Below are 18,341 nucleotides of genomic sequence, written 5' to 3'. Positions count from 1 at the left end.
ATTCGCCGGATTTCAAACAAGTACGGTGGAGCCCGGCAAAAATCGTGCCAAACACTGTCTGTAGCGGGTGCTGTCAGCAGGATTCTGTACGGGGCACCCGCGTATGAGTTTTCTGATCGCGACCTCAAAGACATCTAAAAGGCATCGCAACATTACTGGGCTTCCTAAGTACACTAGGAATTAAGAGCTGTTTAAGCTGGCCATCATACCACCCATACGAGACATTATCAAATAACCAAAAATGCGAATGCTATACTAGAAAACAAGATGTAAGCGAAACAGATCATGGTATGGGACAACCGAATCAATACTGCTCCGAGGCCCCTAGGGACAGATACTTCATCCCCGTGGGAGGCGTCAGTAATTTCACTATAAGGCCACAACGACCTATTAGTAGGCGGAACGTTGTGGCTAGGCACCTTTTAGAAGAGAGAACTGCCCTCACATGACCGCTTAACACAGTAGACATCTGCACTGATGCTGCAATTAGAAATAAAAGGGTGAGTGTGGCAAGGATTTGTGTGCCAGCGCCTCAACACAACGGACAGCCCACATGCCACGTAGTACCTGGAGGAACAATTTTACACTCCGAGTTGCTTGTCATATGGGGGGTCATAAACACCATTACGACAGCTGCAGTCAGAAAAGATAACTTCAATGGATATCGAATTTTAAACGACTCATACGCAGCGATTGAAGAGCTGACGGCACCAACTAGAGACGACATCAGAAAGAGGCTGAAGCGAATGCGAGAAGTTGGAAAAGAAATTCAAATTATATGGACACCGGAACATACTGGTTCGGATAGAGGAAACGCAGCCGCGCAACCCAGGCAACCTCTCTTTTTGTAATAAATGCTTCCCACCACCGTGCAAGCCCCACACCCCAACTCCATGCATAACCAGACAGACTTTGGCAGAGCGATGATAACAAACGCAGCCATATAAGATGTTTTAGGTCTTCAATGCACTGTTCCTTAGAGTGGGTGCATAAGTTGTGTTTTGAGTGTTTCGTGTCTGCCGAGAAACCACTTATCAAGTATGTGTGGTATGTGTGGTGGACACACCACACATACTTGGTAAGTGGTTTCTCGGCAGACAGGAAACACTTAAACACAACTTATGCACCCACTCTAAGGAACAGTGCATTGAAGACCTAAAACATCTTATATGGCAATGTGTATTGTTTTCACGAGGAAGAAACATGACGACACGTCCAACATAGCAGATCAGATTCTATCAAGAACTGCAATAAAACATTCCATTGCCGCCTATGGCAGTGAGAGCGGCCTGCTTCGAGTAGTGTGAGAGAGGTCGACTTACATCGCGCAGATCGGCAGCATAGCAAGCAACGAGAAACAGGTTGAAGAACCGTGAAGAAGCAAGAAGCTGCACTCCCATGCCTCCTAACTCCCTAATTACCCATGCAGCGGCAGTGAGCCATCCCTTCATTCTAATAAAGGCTTAATTCATTTATTCAGTCATTTTTAAAATTATTAATTAATCATTAATTCATTTGTAAATGCTATTAATTATCTTTATTTATTATTATCAATTACCACAATTTCTAATTATTATTTATTGTATAGCCTAATGCTTTCATTAGTAATTAGAAAGGAAGCATTAGTAATTACTAATCACATTAGCAATTGTTTACAGGAAAGGAAATGCGCAGTATCTGTAACACTTTCTCTGTGGATGCCTCCACTGCACCGTACTAAGGTTTGTATACACATTCATGGTTTCACTTTTTTCTGCGTCACGGTTTGGCCCCACCAGCATAGGCTATCAATGTTACCACATTAATAAGATAGTGGGATTAGCACTAAGTTTGGTTTATAGGGTTTAACGTCCCAAAACGACTCAAGCTATGTTAGACGCCGTAGTGGAGGACTCCTGAAATTTAGACCACCTGATTTTTTCTTAACGAGCGCTGGCAACGCAGAGTAGACGGTAGCATTTCTTTTCGCCGCCATCGAAAAGCGGCCGCAGCGTAATCCGGGTTTCGATCCGATCCCGCAGCAGTGCAGCGTCCTAACTACTGAGCCACCGCGTCGGGCCAACTGACACTGATAGTGGACGATATTTGTTAACGGTATGCTATAAAAATGAGTATTTGTATTGTACGCCTCCTTTCTCACAAATGTAATCTGTTCGCATATTGCGAAGGGCAGATATTAAATAAGGCCGATGCATTAGGTTTTTCAGAGTGAAAGTTTTCCTTTGTTTCTTATGCGGATTGCTTCCCGCACACGCAAGCCAATTCTTTAGCAACATGATGAGTTCGATGAACTTGGCACGACTATAATATCTATCAGCCTTTTGAAGCGAAAACTTCACTATGCCAGGTAATTATAGCCGTCGCGTATGAATGGTTTTCACCTTGAGGGAGATTTAGAGGTTAAACTTCTCTGTTAAGCCTGGTGGTCACCATGGGACTCTGGGACATATAGTCATGAAGACCATCAAGTGGCCCGTGACCTCTGTCAAAGTCAAGGTCACGTGAGGTGACGTCAATGTGAAGTGGAAGTAGACGGCGTTAGAGGGGCGATACGTGCTTAAATAGGAGCCCCCGGGCTCCTGCCTAGGCTACACCACTGCGCAAGATGGACGAGGACGATCACCCCGAGCGCGTCGGATCGCGAAGAAGGCACGTCGGAATGAGGCCTTGAAAAGGCGGCGTATCGCAGAGACGGGTGAACAACGGGCTTTACGTTTGGAGAATCGCACAATGTTTTGAAATCCAAGCTTGGCAATGAGAATAGGCATGTCATGTGCATAGAGCTTTCGCTTCCCTACAGGGTTAACCAAAGTTAAACCACCAGCTAAATTTTAAAAACTATTTACATTAAAAACGCCCCACCGTGGAGTTGCAGGGATAAGGAGCTCGACTACTGTACCCAAGGATACGGCATCGAATCCCGGCCGCGGTGGTCGAATTTCGATGGAGGTGATGTCCGTGCATGTTAGAGTCCCAAGTGGGCGAAATCTCTACGACCCTCCACTACGGCGTCTGACATATCTTGAGTCATTTAGGGCATTAAACCTCAAGCGAAAATACCTTTTGCTGTCTAGCTGGATATGTAGAGCCACAGTACATTTCATGTAAACAATGATACACTACTATGTAATCAAGGATCGAAATCGTGGAAGTAATCCTTCCGAAACAGATCAAAACATCCAGCCATAACTACGCTATATAAGGTGCATTCAAATACGCAAACAACGTGCCGTGTTTGAGTGCATCTAATGTTTATTTTTCAAGCATCGAAATCGTGGAAGTAATCCTTCCGAAACAGATCAAAACATCCAGCCATAACTAGGATATATAAGGTGCATTCAAAAACACAAACAACGTGCCGTGTTTCAATGTATCTAATGATTATTTCTTCACAATTAGTTTACCGACTCAGCTTATACGGACATCTCCAGGGTTACGGAAGCTGACGTTTCCTACCGCGCAAACTGTAATGGGGCTACCTTTTTGACGGACGTTGCAATTTCGGCCAGACACCACTGCCTACCCGTCATGGTACCAGAGGGTTCGTATGTAAAACGTTTTATTCCGCGCTTAGAGGCGTTAACGCCGCCTGGTATTGCAGACTGATCATGTCCGTTACCCTTACTTCAAGCTTGCGCACAGTCCGTATTGCACAAATCCTATGAAAACGCAGTTAAGAACGGTTGAAAAGCTCCCATTTCAAACCAAGAATAGGCTATGATCTACGAACAACATAACGTACAGCCGCTCCGCAGCGGCGTGGAAATGTTTGGTTGGTTTGTGGGGTTTAACGTCCCAAAGCAACTCAGGCTATGAGAGACGCCGTAGTGGAGGACTCCGGAAATTTCGACCACCTGGGGTTCTTTAACGTGCACTGACATCGCACAGCACACGGGCGCCTTGCTTTTCGCCTCCATCGAAAAGCGGCCGCCGAGGCCGGGATTCGATCCCGCGTCCTTGGGAACAGTAGTCGAGCGCCGTATCCACTGCGCCACCTCGGCGGGGCAATGTTTCGCTGACAAATTCATAACGCGGTTGTGTTCACTGAATTTGCACATATGCTAACGCGACATCTTTAAAGGACCAGCTCACTGAAAATCCGACGTCGGGGTTTTGAGCGAAACATCACGAACATGGCGCTGGCAGGCGGTAGCTGGCAGCTGGCATGGTCGCGCACTGAATAGCCGTATAGGTCGCCTGCCGTAAAGTGTGGCAGGAGCTGCCGATTAACTTGTATCGCTTCTTTCATATGGGATGGCGATATCAGAATCAGCCTGCCAGGACCTTTGTATTCACGTTACCCACACTATTTATTACTTAAGTGGAGCTACGGTTGAGCAATTGCCGGCAGAACCCGCAAGGCTAATCTCCCATGTGTAGTCAACAACAACCTCAACCTCTTCACGTTATCCCTAGGCCACGTATAGGAAGGATCATACGGCGTGTTTAAAACCAGGTTTGACACATGGAATGGTAGCCTGCGCTGTCACATAATACTGTTAAAGTGGGAGTTTAAGTGTCCCTTATACTGTTTTTAGTGTCGGGTATTCTCAAGACTGGTCTACAATGGCGACCGTTAAAACTGCAACGTCTCGTGTGCTGTGCGATGTCAGCGCACGTTAAAGATCCCCTGGTGGTCGATATTACTCCGTAGCCCTCCACTACGGCTCCCCTTTCTCTCTTTCCACTTTCACTCCCACCTTTCTTCCTTCCCTTACGGCGTGGTTCAGGTGTCCACAGAGCAAGTGTGACAGATACTGCGTCTTTCCCTTCCTGTGAACCAATTATTATTATATTATTATTCTAGGATGAACTATAAGATAATCAACGAAGCCTTTTAGGAGAAGTGCACTGTCAACTCAGCTTTGGGTCGGGCTGAAACATTAAAAATAACTTTAAGTGGATACAAAAATCTCGAAACGATGAGCTGAAACTTTCCTTAAGAATACTCGCCGGGCGTGATGCCAAAAATGCCCACGCTTTACCAAAGCAGAGAAATACTTACCGGTCTCCGTTCGCCGACATCATTTCCCCGCATACAGGCGGATCTGCGCTTGTCAATGCGGCCACTTATGACGCACAGGCGACGTCGGGAGAGGCACTGGAGAGAAAGAACTGTTATCGCAAACACGTTCAGCGGCTCTAGCCCTTTTCACAGGAAACGAGAGGCTGTCTTATCCGCGAAGTGTTATTTTCATTTTCGGCTCGAGCGGTATCTGTGGACGCTTGCCTCGCTTCGACGCGCAGTCGGGGTTAACTGATCGTTTCAAACCACTATTTGTTTTTGGGTTATTCAATATCAGACGTTCTATACGTTGAGTTCGACCACCTGCGATGTGCCAAAAATTCTCGAGAACTTATCAGTACGTATGTAATCAAAGACTAAAATAATTCTAGCGAAAAAAAAAAAAATCACAACCTGAGCGCCATTGAACATTTTGAATGCACAGAAAAAAGCGCCACTGATCCCCAAATGATCCAAAGTATTACGTGACGCTCCGAAAATATTTAATAATATGTTCACTGATTCTAGAATTTTGTGCGATTCGAATCATGTATTGTTCAGACACTATATTTTTTTTATGTTTAATTAGAATGGAAACTTCAGTCAATAAAATAATAATTTAGTCAATATAAAAGATTAATCTTCATTTAAGGAATTATGAAATATTCGTTTTGCTTTTCTGAAGACAGCATCAACTGCAGAAATTGTGCAGCATCAAAAAAATGAATTTGTCACAATAAAAAAAGCAAGGAATCACAAATTCAAGAAAAGTCCACTTTGAACACACAAAAAAAAAAACATCCATATACTTTGCTCTGATGTATTCCCAATTAACACATGAACAAAAGCTTTCTTTTCCTAAATTTTCACTTAGGTGATTTTAGTTTCAATAGAGGAAAAAGAAATTGAAGCTGAGCGTTCGTGCCACAAGTTGCGTCGTCTCTGAGCGCCTGTTTACTGCAGAGCATGACACGGTTGTTGTAGTTTTTGACCAAATAGCATATGGCACATACCCACAAACTATCAGCATATTCATTTAACGTCACATTGCTGTGGCCTGGTACCCATACCATATGTGCAAGTTTCAAATGTTGAGGGATCAGGGAGAGAAAGGTTTTTACTATTGCAGAATCCACTGACGAAGATAGGGATGAACACAAGGATAGAGAGTCGGAAATTACAGCCACTTTAGAAAAAAAGAGGAGTCTAATTTCCCTGAAGCGAGTACCACCGCCAGAAACTCCGCTTCAAAAATCGGGATGAAGTCCGGAAGCCGGACAGAAAAAGACGAGTCTAAATGCGGACAATACATACCCAAACCCGCCTTTTCATTGCATTGAGAGGCGTCAGTAGCTATTACTAAACTAGCAGAAAGGCTTCTTAAATGATCTTCTAATAATCCGTTTAGAATAACCGATAAGTCTTTAACATTATTCGGGAATATGTCGTTAAAGACAATTTCAACAGATGAACCGATGGTTTTTATGGGTAGAATACTATATATAGGAAGGGAAACATTTAAAGGGCCCAGCAAATGTTTGACCATAACAACCTGAGGGGTGTGAAATTTAGGTCAATGTACACCGAAAAAGGTCGGTTGACAGCAAGAAATAGGCGTAGATCGGTGAAACTGTTCTGTACATCATATATCCTTAGGTACGTCTGAACAGTTAGAATTTGTAATCTATATATCAAGGGAGGAATCCGGGCTTCAAGGTAGAGTACATTGATGGCAACAAATTTTGGAATGGAAGTGCAAGACACAACCGAAGCGCCTCTCGCTCCAAGAGGACAAGCGGTCGAATTTTATAAGCTGCTGAACCAGAAAATAAGAGCGAACTGAACTCTAAAAATGGGCGCACATACATAACATAAACCATTAAAAGCACATCGCTCCGCATTTCAGACCAGGGACGACTAATTCGGCGCAACATGCCCATGGGCTCGAGCCCCTTTCGTAGCAATATTGTTAATGTGGGGCTGCCATGAAAGATTGTCATCATAGTGAACCCTAAATACTTTAATAATTTAACCTGAGGAAATATTTTTTGCTGATACACTACAAACAGACTTACAGGATCTTTTATATTGAATACGAGGAGCGCGCTTTTGTTCACATTTAATGCGAGACGCAAGCCACACAACCAGTTCTCAACAGAGTTTTGGTACGTTTGCAAGCGGAGATAAAGGGATTGAATATCCGATGCAGTTGCAAGAAACGCAATATCATCTCTATATACTTAAGTGCGAACGTCATGATTAACTGGAATTGAGGTGAGTAGTATGTTGAAAAGGACTGGTGAGACGACTGCTCCTTGAGGAACTCCCCTGGCTTGCTTATATCTGCCAGAATGAACGCCATTTAATGCACAGTAAAACTCTCGGTTTTGGAGGAATTCAGACATCCAGGCAACTATATATTGCGGAAACTGAAGAGCTTTTAATTTTTGCAATCGAATGCTATGTTCAACACTATCTTCGGCTTTGGCTGTATCTAGCGTTATCAAGGCAGCGCGCATTTTTTGGCCCCGCGCTAAAAGAACTCGACTCTCGAGGTCAGCAAGCGCATTCCAGCTGGAACACATTTGACGGAAGCCAATTTGACAAGGGCTGAGAATATTTTCTTGATTCATGAAGACCGAAATACGTATGACCCTTTTGATTAATTTTACAATGTTTGATTGGTTTGTTTTTGTGGGGTTTAACGTCCCAAAGCGACTCAGGCTATGAGAGACGCCGTAGTGGAGGACACCGCAAATTGCGACCACCTGGGGTTATTTAACGTGCACTGACATCGCTCAGCATACGGGCGCCTTGCTTTTTGCTAATGCAATTGGTCTAATATTATCTATGGAAAAGGCACCGCCTTTGTTCTTAAGTAAAGGAATTATTTTAGAAAGTTTCCATTCTGGGTGTATCCAAGCATGTTTGATGGAATAATTTACTAGCTCTAATAGCGTGTCAGGTGACTCCTCAAAGAGAATATTTAACATTTTTGAAGTTACGTTATCAGGACCGGGAGCAGCGGCTGGCAATCTCATAACTATCGGAGGAAGCTCAGAAGTGGAAATTTGGGGATCATAATTAATTGGATCCATTGACATTATAGATATCGAGCATGAAGGAAGTGTAGACGAGAAACGCTTCTCCAGTCCTTTGGCAACTGTTTCAATTGTGTCTGTTGCTTCATGGGGAGTCAAAATAAGAGAATGTAGATTTTGTGATTGCGGAACCTTTTTCGCGAGCGTAAAAAATTAAAAAGAGCAGTTCGGTTGCCAGATTTAGACAGGAAATCAAAATGCTTAGCATCATACTCGTTCTTCGCTGTTGCAACTGTACGTTTAAAAGTAGCTGCAATGAACTTGTAATCTTGCCAGTGTTTCGGGCACTGGTTGTGGGGAAGCTTTTTCCATGCCGCCTTTCTACGTCTGTAATCTCGGGAACAATCAGCATTCCACCAAACAGCTGAAGTATTCCCCTTTGAGCTCCGTACCAAGATCTCAGACTTCTTACGGCAATTCTCAATCACCGAGCATAAGCGTTTTGATTTTTGTTTTTCATCCGTGTTAGTCACTAACTCAAAGTTAGAGCGTAACGTTAACTGAAAATTATTATAGTTAATAAATGACTTCCACATAGAAGTCGCTGGAGTTACAGTGCAATAATATCAAACGAAATCTGTATGTGGTCACTAGAGGTGCCACAATCAAGTGTCGACCAATTATTAGCAAAAAGGCTGGGAGAAGTAAAAGTCAAATCTAACACAGATTGAGTGTGTTTTCTTATGAAAGTGGCCGAACCAGAATTTCTACAAGCAAAGTTATTATGTGCTACACAATCCCAAAGACGCTTGCCGCAACTATCTGTCTTGTAGCCCCATGACGCATGGTGCGAAATAAAATCACCAGCTAGAAGAACTGAGTTCCGACAATGGACTAATATCCGATATAGAGGTTTTGTATCTTGTACACCGCTAGAGAAATAAGCATTCACTAAGGAAAACGGACAGCGCCCTGGAATATCAAAGTCTAGGGCCAATAACTGACAATCTAGAGAAGATAGTTGGAAAGAAAACTTAGCCCTGTGACAGAATTTTGTAGAGAGAAATATAATTAACCTCCTCCTTTTGATTGGCGATCTTGTCGTCATGAATTATAACTTTTTAATGGAAATGCTTATCGGCTGTTAGCCAAGTTTCTTGCAAACTAATTATATGTGGATTATACTGAGAAGAAATGTAAACTAAATCTGTTGAAGCTGTTAGAATTGAACGACAGTTCCACTGGGTAACTTTTAGTGCCCCTGTAATTGCGAAATCTGGGCAGCCGCAATTGCCTGGCCCAAAATATACTCCTTTGGCTTTGATGCATGCTGATGTTTTTTTGATTTTGGTTGGGACTGCGGAGAAGAATGGTTTGACATGGGAGGCCCCACACCTTTTAGAATTCTTACATCTGATTCCACCATCTCTGCATCATTAATGACTCCATTCTCATCTAAAGGAGTAGTCCTCTGAGCCGAAGCAACAGAAGTGCTTTCAAGCAGGTGAGACCTTTTCGAATTAAGGCATGTTTGCTATGACAGGGGCTGTTCCTGATTGCAGGGCTTGCATTAGCTCAACTGCCAGAACGTTAGAAAAACACTCTGTGACAGTAGCAACTATTCGGGCAACCATTTTAGTCATTGAGGCTTCCACTGCAGTCATTATCGCTTTTGAGATTGATGCATCCAGAGGCACACCTAATCGGGCTGACACGCCTGCATAAACATGCAATCGCTCTTTACTTTGTGTTACAGTATCACGACGCGAACAGCGTTTTCTGTCTATTACTTCAAGAATTTGAAGCTCCTGTTTTCGAGATGAACACTCCAAAGAGTTTGCAGCATGGGCTCCACCGTAAAGGCGAATTTGTCGTTTTGTTGTGGACATGATGACGAATGACGACCATCGTCACATTTGCAACACCGCACGGAGGACTTACAACCACGAGCACTGTGACCATATCGCCAGCAATTAGTACACTGCAGTAGCTTAGATTCGAGAAGACCCATACGAAAGATAAATGGCCATGCTTTTATCTCTTAAGGGCATGAAGTCCCCGCAAATGTGGCAATCACTGACTTTGTTGGTACCCGCGTATTATTAACCTCCCGACTGCAACGTGTGCGATTCTCTACGGGGCTGCGGCTCCGCTCTCAGAGCAACAACGCTCCGCTAGCTCAGACCGCGGTGGTGGCCCCAAGAACAACACGAACACCGAGGACCAAAGGGTTTTGGGCTTCCTCAGCCGCGCGCGCGCGATCAAGCAGCGCAGTGTTCACCTGAGCAGTCCGTCGTCTCTTTCGGGACGCGTCCGTTCACCTCGCCCGTCCGGTCCGCGCTGTCGAGCTCGTTGCACACAGCACACACGCACTCACGTCTCCCCGAAACCACACCCAGCCAACACACACAGCGCGCGCCTTCCTCGCCACAGCAGTCAAGGGAGAGAGGGGGAAGGAGGCATGCATGCGATCTGTAGAGGAAGGAGATGCCGCGCCTCACACTCGCCGCCGCATCGTAGCCAGGAGGGGAAGTGCCACAGAGAGCCATAATATATGCCTTCCCACACCCATCCTACCTCAATCGAGGCGTCCGCCCTGGTGTGTAAGCGCGCGTCGTCTCTACCCATTGGCGAGTTCCTTGCCGCTCGACACTAGGTTGTGCCCCGGAGAGGCAGGCTCTGCATCTGGGATCGCCGTCGCTGCTTCCGGGGTGAAGGCGCGAAGTTCGTGAGCTGGAATTGTGGTGCGCCGCTTGCTTCACGCAGCGTCGACGCCCTGTGATTGACCTTCTCCATACAGGGTTGAACGGGCGTACTGGAGTCGGGGAAAGCCCAGACGGCGGCGGGAGAGGCCAGAGTGCGATGATAGCTCCTCGCCCTCTCGTTGGTGAGTTATTCTAGCTCGAATGCGAGCTTCTCCGTGAACGAGCTCGAATTCGAGCTTTTCCGGGGACCATTTTATGCCTGCGCAGCCATTGGGCTGGTAGACTAAACATCACCTTCACCGCTACCCGTCGCCTGAATGCAGACAGCGTGGCCCATGCGCCCGGAGTGCCGGTGTCATAAATAAGGCCAGTCGGCGGGCTACGCCCCTCTGAATGTGCTCAGCACAGGCTTCGCGTACAGGAACACTGCCGACTTGTGTATCGACAAGCGCCGGATAAACACGAGACCTCTCGTGCCCTTGCGGTTGACATTAGGCGACTTCGCCTACCTTCCGCACTGTAGCATCGCGGAAAAGACTGCCTTCCCTTGTATGCGCTCGCGCGCCAACTCGCGCGTCTGGCGTTCTTACATAAGCAGCTCGGATGCGAACCGTGCAAGCAAGGACCGCGTTTGGGGCCTGCATGAGCGCTCTCACGCATGCGGCCTCAACGATTTCGCTGGCTGCGGGTGTTATAGCGATGCCGGTAGAGACTGCTCTCAGCATTGCCCGCCTCGGAGCTCTCCTGAACGAGAGGCGCTTCGGCTTACACAGCATCTATCTGGAAATACTGCTTCAGCTCTCCCACATGAATAGATCCGCTTATTCGACCCGACTGCGGGTCTTTCAGTCGGTAAATCAGCCGCGACTGTTTCTCTGCGATCACAAAGGGCCCGACCCATCGGGGCGCAAGGCCGGCCGCGAATCCCGCGGATGGATCGCTGAGAACATGATTTCGCCTCAGAACTATGTCTCCCAACTGGAATTCAAGATCCCTATGGGCTTGGTCGTAGCTCGCCTTTTGGCTTGCCCTGGCTTTCTCACGGCTGCGGCTCGACACGGGTGTCCCTATGAGGTATAAAGGGTTAATGGCACTGGCACTACAGTAAAGCGCAAGCGAGTAAGAATGCCAAAATAATCACTGATTTATACCGAAAACCCAGTGACAGACCTCAGTACTTGCACTTCTACAGCAGCCATCTTAAATACTGGAAGACTAGCATTCCATATGGACAAGCCGTCCGCTTTAAACGGATATGTTCAGACGATCGCGACTTTGAATTTCCCTGTGCCAACCTTCGTAACTACCTAATTGAGAGCAAATATCCAGAGCGCCTAATAAATAACGCAGTGGAACGAGCAAGCCTTCTTGATCGCAAAGCTCTCCTCAAAGCGGAAAAGGAACCATACGGCCAATCACGAATCAACCAACCTCGTGCTAACGCATTCAGCTTCGGTCCCCAACGTTGCAGGCATATTAAAGAAACATCATATTATTCTCATGCAAAGTGAGCATCTAAAAGCAATTTATCAGCAAGCCCCCCGTGTTGTCTATCACCGTAACAAGAACCTCAGTGATATGTTAACTTCGTCTAAAGCTAGCCCCACTGCACCAATCGGCTGTCATCCTTGCAACAAGTCACAGTGCAAAGTTTGTGCACAAATGACTACATCGGTGAAAGCTTTCAGCACTGCATCGAACTTTAATGTAAAAATTCGGGGCAACTTCTCATGCGATACGGATAGCGTGAATCATATGCTTGAATGTTCTATCTGCAAAATTTAGTGCATTGGCCAAACCGAAACACCCTTCAGATACCGATTTAATAATTATAAAGCTCATTGTAATACACTGCCTAACCTTCCTATCTCTAAGCATGTAAACATTACCAAGCACCCCTTTGAAAAATGCAAGTAACTTTACTGGAATCAGGTTTCAGAACCCACCATGAACGCGAAGTTTGCGAATCATTTTTAAAACAAAAGTTTAACACGGTTTCTTGTTGTCTGAATGAAAACATTGGCAAGCTAACTTTTCTCTCGTCATAGCATTTTAACTAAATGGTATTATATATTATTTTTAATCGACATTGTCTCCATTTTCCACTGTTTGCCTCTTCGCTTGTGTTCTTACGGCCCAAAGCCCCTCACAGGATGTCATGCTTTACTTGCACTGATCTTTTTCCTGCTTGCCAGTTTCTCAAGAGCATATTGCTTCCCGCCGTCACATGGACTGATCATTACAACTTGTCCAATAACCTTGCACACGATTAATTGTGTAATCAACACTGGTACGAACAATTAACTTCCTTAGCTGCTTCTCTTTGTCTCCATAGCATTGAGCACACAATCGAGGTTTGTCACCATGCCGCGATTTGAGTGACTGTTTACTTTTGTTTTGGCCCCGCGCTAAATCACAGTTATATTTCACTGTTAAATTCTACTGACGTGTTATCTGCGACTGTCGCCTACCAATGAGAATGATATTTCAGTAGATGAATCCTCTCCTCCCCCTTCTGAATATTGCAGGATTAAGTGTGACGTGTACTCCACCCATTCTAACCTCTTGATATTTTGTGTTTTGTGCGCTGATAGTGACAATTAACTTTTAAGTGATATATCTTACTTTCTTTGTGCAGCATACTAAGATGCATGACCTAAGCTGAACACGTGTCATTCTGTATATATACCTTGCACCGCCATTATATCGCGCGTGTCGAATCTTGTCTTGATATTTTGATGTTTTTTTGTGGATAGTGGCTGGTCGCATGTTCTTGGATTGTGCGTGTATATAAGAAATCAGGACCGACAGCTTCTTTCTACATTTCGACAAAGGCCGGACCCCGGCTGTAATGTCGGATTAAGGTTTACTGTTTTTCCGCCGTGCGCCATCTCCTTTACGTTTATGCTCTACCGGACCCATTGGAGCTTCAACCGCCTCCCATTGGAGCTTCAACTGCACTCGCGACCGATGGGAACATTACTGACACGCCTGCAGATAAAACAAGCCCCACCATCTGTACATTTGGAGATCATGGAGATGAAGGGACGAGATAGGGGGGACGTACGTTTATTCATGTTATCGCTGTTGGATGAAAATTAGTCGAATGTTGCGCGCTAGACGCTAGTTCTATTCTGAACGGTATTAGTACAGAGTTAAGTACAGCTAGTACAGAGTAGTAGTAAAGCGCAAGGGTATGCGTATGTAGGCTTGAGACACTTGTGGACATATGCAGTTCGTATTTGAAATGTGAAGCGCTCGCCACAGTTCACCTATACTTCTGCGCACGCCACTCGGTTTGCTGTGAAATCAACTTGTGTTATACGCATGCGCATTCTGTTAGGTGCAGAAAATAAACAGAGAAAGCTTGTTCAGTGAAATGATTGACTGCGTAGGAGTCGGCGAGACGATCACTTACGCATCAGCTGCTGCTTGACGCAGAAGCGATCATGAGGAACCAGCAGCGACAATGCTCTCTCCGCAAACCTGCTATAATGCTCCTGCACTGTGTCAGCGGATTCGTCGGGCATCCGCTTCAAACACAGAAAACACACCTTTCCCCTAGCTAGCACAGTATCATCTATTATCTCCGCCATTTTCTTCGTCTGCCTTTTCCACACCTCCGGTGTTGCCCATCGCGTGGACGGAACTTTACTTTGCAGAGAGAACATGAGATGGCGCCAAATGGAATGGCAAACAAGCGCGGCCTTCCGTTTTGCTCGTGAGTACGTCAGTGCATGTTGTCTTACAAGCTGCAAATGCGCTGATAACTGTCCATTAAGCGTGATCCGCATGACACATAACCAATACTACCACGCACGTTCACCTCATAAGGAAACTTCAGCACAAGTTGGCATGCATTTTCTGCATAAAGGACAGCCTCTTTATTCTGTCTCGGCTTGCATCCGAGGGATCTTTCAGGAAATACATCGATGTTTTCTTAAGTGCTTTAAGCAAGGACTGACACAGACAAAAACGCAGAGAAATGTCGGTTGCCAAGCAAAGTGTTATTTACGCCTGAACTCCGGCAATGGAAAGATTGTCCAGCGTAGTCGGGTGAAAAACTCCGTTATCAGATATTTTTGAAAACTTTTGGAATGTAGTGCATTTCGACCCGAATACTTTCCTGTCAGTGCAGTAGCTGCCAGAAATGCTGATGACGTTGCGTCCAGGTTTTAACATGATTGTATAAAATTGTACGGATTGAAATTAATTCCAACAGGCGCTAAATCATGTTTAGCGCTGCTAGTTAGCATACACACAAGCGCTCATTTCACGATCGCCTCCGTACTGGGAATATAGACGAAGAAAGAGCTCTGTAGCTTCGAAACGCAGGGAAATATATTTCTTCCATAGTTTGCAAACCCCATATCTACACGCTTGAAGGAAATAGCAGACATCATTTATCCCCCGTTTCTGAGGGTGGTATGCTGAACCAAGCTGCGTCAGATATTTAAAATGCGCTACAAGCCTAAAAATAGCCTTCAGGACACATGCCGTTGAAATTGTTGTCATTTCAACTTGTAATTTGGCTACTTCGTGCTCTAGTCGGAGGATAGACTTTCGTATTTATCGTTTTGTTACAAGTTACAGACTAACGCAGATATCTGCCCTGGTTGTCACGGAGGCTGCTGTCTCAAGCAAGCAAATTTACATGCATACATGTGTTTGCATACTTCGACTGCGTATGCAACGCTGGTACGCCAGTTATCTTAAATGAATACCTCTTTTTTCACCCCTTGTAAGGCTGGGCGCGTCGTTCTTTTCTTTCTGTTCCTGCTTGCAGAGAGTGAGTTCATTGACGAGCCATAACACTCGGTTTTCAGCGAGCGCCGTTTATCTTAGCCCATTCAGAATGAAGAAATGGAACTTTGCAGTGAGTCATTGACTGCGTATTGCAACTGGCCCGTGGAACCACGCAGGAAATATGGGCCTAAATTCACCGAACCAATATGATATGTTGCTGGAAATGCGAGCCGACATATTTTCTTCAGTTCAGCTTTTCGTGAAGAGTGCGTTAGAACAACCTGCTAGGATGTTAGCTTGTATTACCATTTTTTCTGAAGTTACAGCTTTAGTAAAGAGCCTGCTGCATATATCTCTAGCCGGAAAAACTGCTTACTCTATGTTACGAACTGATGTATTACGGATATGTTACATTGTTATACAAAAAAGTCTTACATGCATCGATAACAGGATCTTAATTGAACCCATAAAGAAAATATTTGCGTTTTCAGCGTGTGTAATAATACATGGCTTGCAAGGTGTATAGGCCATGCAATTAATGCACACCATAAAAGGAAAAAATAAGACAGATAACTATGAATTTTCATACAGTATCAGTTCAAAACTAGGGTGAACTTGTTGATGTTTACAGACTGATAGCGACTGTACAAGTGATTAGTAATTAATTCAAGCTTGAATCTGCGAATACATTTCTTACAAAGTTTATTCTATAACGTGGCAGGTGTTCTCAATCAAAAGCTTGTCCAGAAGGTAAATCTGAGAGCCGTGTAAGGCTGACGTGGAACATTATATACTACATTTTTTTACAAATACGTACTGATGTTTCGGTGTCGTGACTTCAATTAACAATATTTAGCATCAATTGCATAATATATGCTCCGGAATCATCAGAAACATTAGCAGCATTCAGGTAGATCTGTGATTCAGCAGAAAATTCAGGGCCTCCCATCTTTACATTGTACAAACACAGGAAAGTTTCATCTTCTCTGGAAATATACGAAGGACCATTGTGTTGCAAATATAGAAATGATTCACAGAAAGATTGTTGGATACTGCTTTCACTCGATGAAGAGCAATGCCATTGCAGCCTCACCGAGATGTATTTTCATTTACATCGCTGCTTTAATTTATCTGATGTCGTTAATGGCAAAAAGACAGACTCTGTTTAATAAGAAGTTAGCTATAAATGGACTTTTCGAGCTGCTTTTAGGTGCACCAGTCATAACAGTACACTGTTCAATTCGTTCGCTGGTAATTCACCGAAGCAAATTAACTCTGCAGGGGGCAATTCTTAAGCTCTAGGCCCATGTAAGGGTATAAGAGTCCATGTCCGCAACTTATGAGATCATTTAGTCTCTAGACCTGCAGTAATGGCTACAATGCAGTGCTTGTAAGATCCCGCAGCCTGAAAATTTTAGCAAGTAATGATCGAGCATTTTCTGGTTGTGCACGAATCATTTGAAGACGGGGGCACCGAGTCACCTTGAATATACGGAGCGAATTATTTTAACGTTCGCAGATTTTTATCTGAAAATTAGCGTGAGGTACTTGGCGTGGTGTGAGCCGGTGGTATTCACAGGAAGGTAGACATCAGTAATTAGTCTCCTAATTATCCGAATCAGCTATTTTTTATATATATGATTTCAGCAGAAATATTACATTGAAACGCGTCTCTCATAGCCTGAGTCGCTTTGAGATGTTAAACCCTAAAAACCAAAAAACCAACCATTACATTGAAACACAGCACACCATCAACATCAATAGTTGAACCAAATTTTGAAGTTTTCTTATTGGGTAATCTGTTTCGAAATATCGGACGTCAAAAATGAGTATCTAAAAGCTCGTTGCGTTTTTGCTTTTCCGCACCACGTATGTTAAAGTAGGATTGCTGAGTTTAGTGTCATGGCTCAAATAAGTGCAGCGTCTTCTATGTCATCAAATGAACAAAAGGTGTCGGTATTTGGTATGTAAGAATTGGGAGCCTCACTGTTTTTATAAATTAATAAAGCAGAAAAACTAGCTGAACGATTTTTATCATTTCTTTCCTTACATTCCGTATTTTGAACCATATTTTGATAAAGGCATTTCTAAATCCCAGCTTAACCTTTCGTGTTAACGTCCTTCATTCTGCAACATATTTGGGTCTCCTAATGTGAAATTATACATGTTGATTTGTTATAAGGACGGAATTACTCATTGACACCCACCTAAGTGCAGCTGTATGGCTAGAAAGGAAAGCTGTGCAGCTTTCTCGGAAACTTCGTAGCTAACTTTCTAGCCATACGGCTGCGCATGGGTGGATGTCAATGAGTAATTACTCCCGTTTTACAAATCTACCCTGCCACGGCAATTCCACTATATATTTGACCAGTACCATTTTCACTTTGACTTATTGGTCAAATCGCTCTCGCCCTGCCATCTGCTCAACTCACCGTTCTGGTTAGCTCAGTTGGTAGTGCGACTACCCAGGAAAAGTGGTGGTCCCGGGTTCGATTCCCGGATTAGGACGAATTTTTCTTGAACTACGAAGTTTCTGAGTTTGCAATTGTTTGGCTGCGCTTGGGTGGATATCAATGAGTAATTACTCCCTTATTACAAATGTACTCCACATTGCGGGATATACCCAAAATATTCGATCAACAACTTTCCCACTTCAAGTTATTGATCAATTAATTTCACTCTCTCCCTACAATCTGTTCTGCTGACCGTCCTGGATAGCTCAGTTGGTAGAGCGACTGGCCCGAAAAGGCGGTGGTCCCGGGTGCGATCCCCGGAGGACGAATTTTCTTTAGCTAAAAATTTTCTAAGAAAGTTATATGGCTTTCCTTTGTAGACGTACGGCTG

At 44.5% G+C, this 18,341-nt stretch overlaps 1 protein-coding gene and 1 long non-coding RNA gene across 8 annotated transcripts in view; one reads left to right on the top strand and one right to left on the bottom strand.

Annotated features, from left to right (window-relative positions):
* LOC146176375 (ras-related protein ORAB-1-like) overlaps positions 1 to 10,474 on the bottom strand; it is a 47,964-nt gene extending 37,490 nt beyond the window's left edge. For all 7 annotated transcript variants that reach the window (XR_014701524.1, XM_084582714.1, XM_084582715.1 and 4 more), the window contains exons 1-2: positions 10,328 to 10,474; positions 5,006 to 5,101 (exon numbers count right to left, since the gene is read on the bottom strand). Coding sequence is in view for 6 of the 7 variants with exons in the window: in XM_084582715.1 (XP_084438841.1) it covers positions 5,006 to 5,038 (33 nt within the window). In the remaining variant the exon portion in view is untranslated. The remainder of the gene's footprint in view (positions 1 to 5,005; positions 5,102 to 10,327) is intronic.
* A 359-nt stretch (positions 10,475 to 10,833) lies between these two features.
* The window catches only part of LOC146176374 (uncharacterized), a 32,233-nt gene continuing 24,725 nt past the window's right edge, over positions 10,834 to 18,341 (top strand). The window contains exon 1 of the long non-coding RNA XR_014701525.1: positions 10,834 to 10,933. This is a non-coding gene — a long non-coding RNA (uncharacterized LOC146176374). The remainder of the gene's footprint in view (positions 10,934 to 18,341) is intronic.

This window comes from Amblyomma maculatum, chromosome 10 (genome assembly GCF_055883805.1).
Source record: "Amblyomma maculatum isolate TAMU_Amacu chromosome 10, ASM5588380v1, whole genome shotgun sequence".
NCBI classification, from domain to species: domain Eukaryota; kingdom Metazoa; phylum Arthropoda; class Arachnida; order Ixodida; family Ixodidae; genus Amblyomma; species Amblyomma maculatum.
This window is presented reverse-complemented; position numbering and strand designations above follow the sequence as displayed.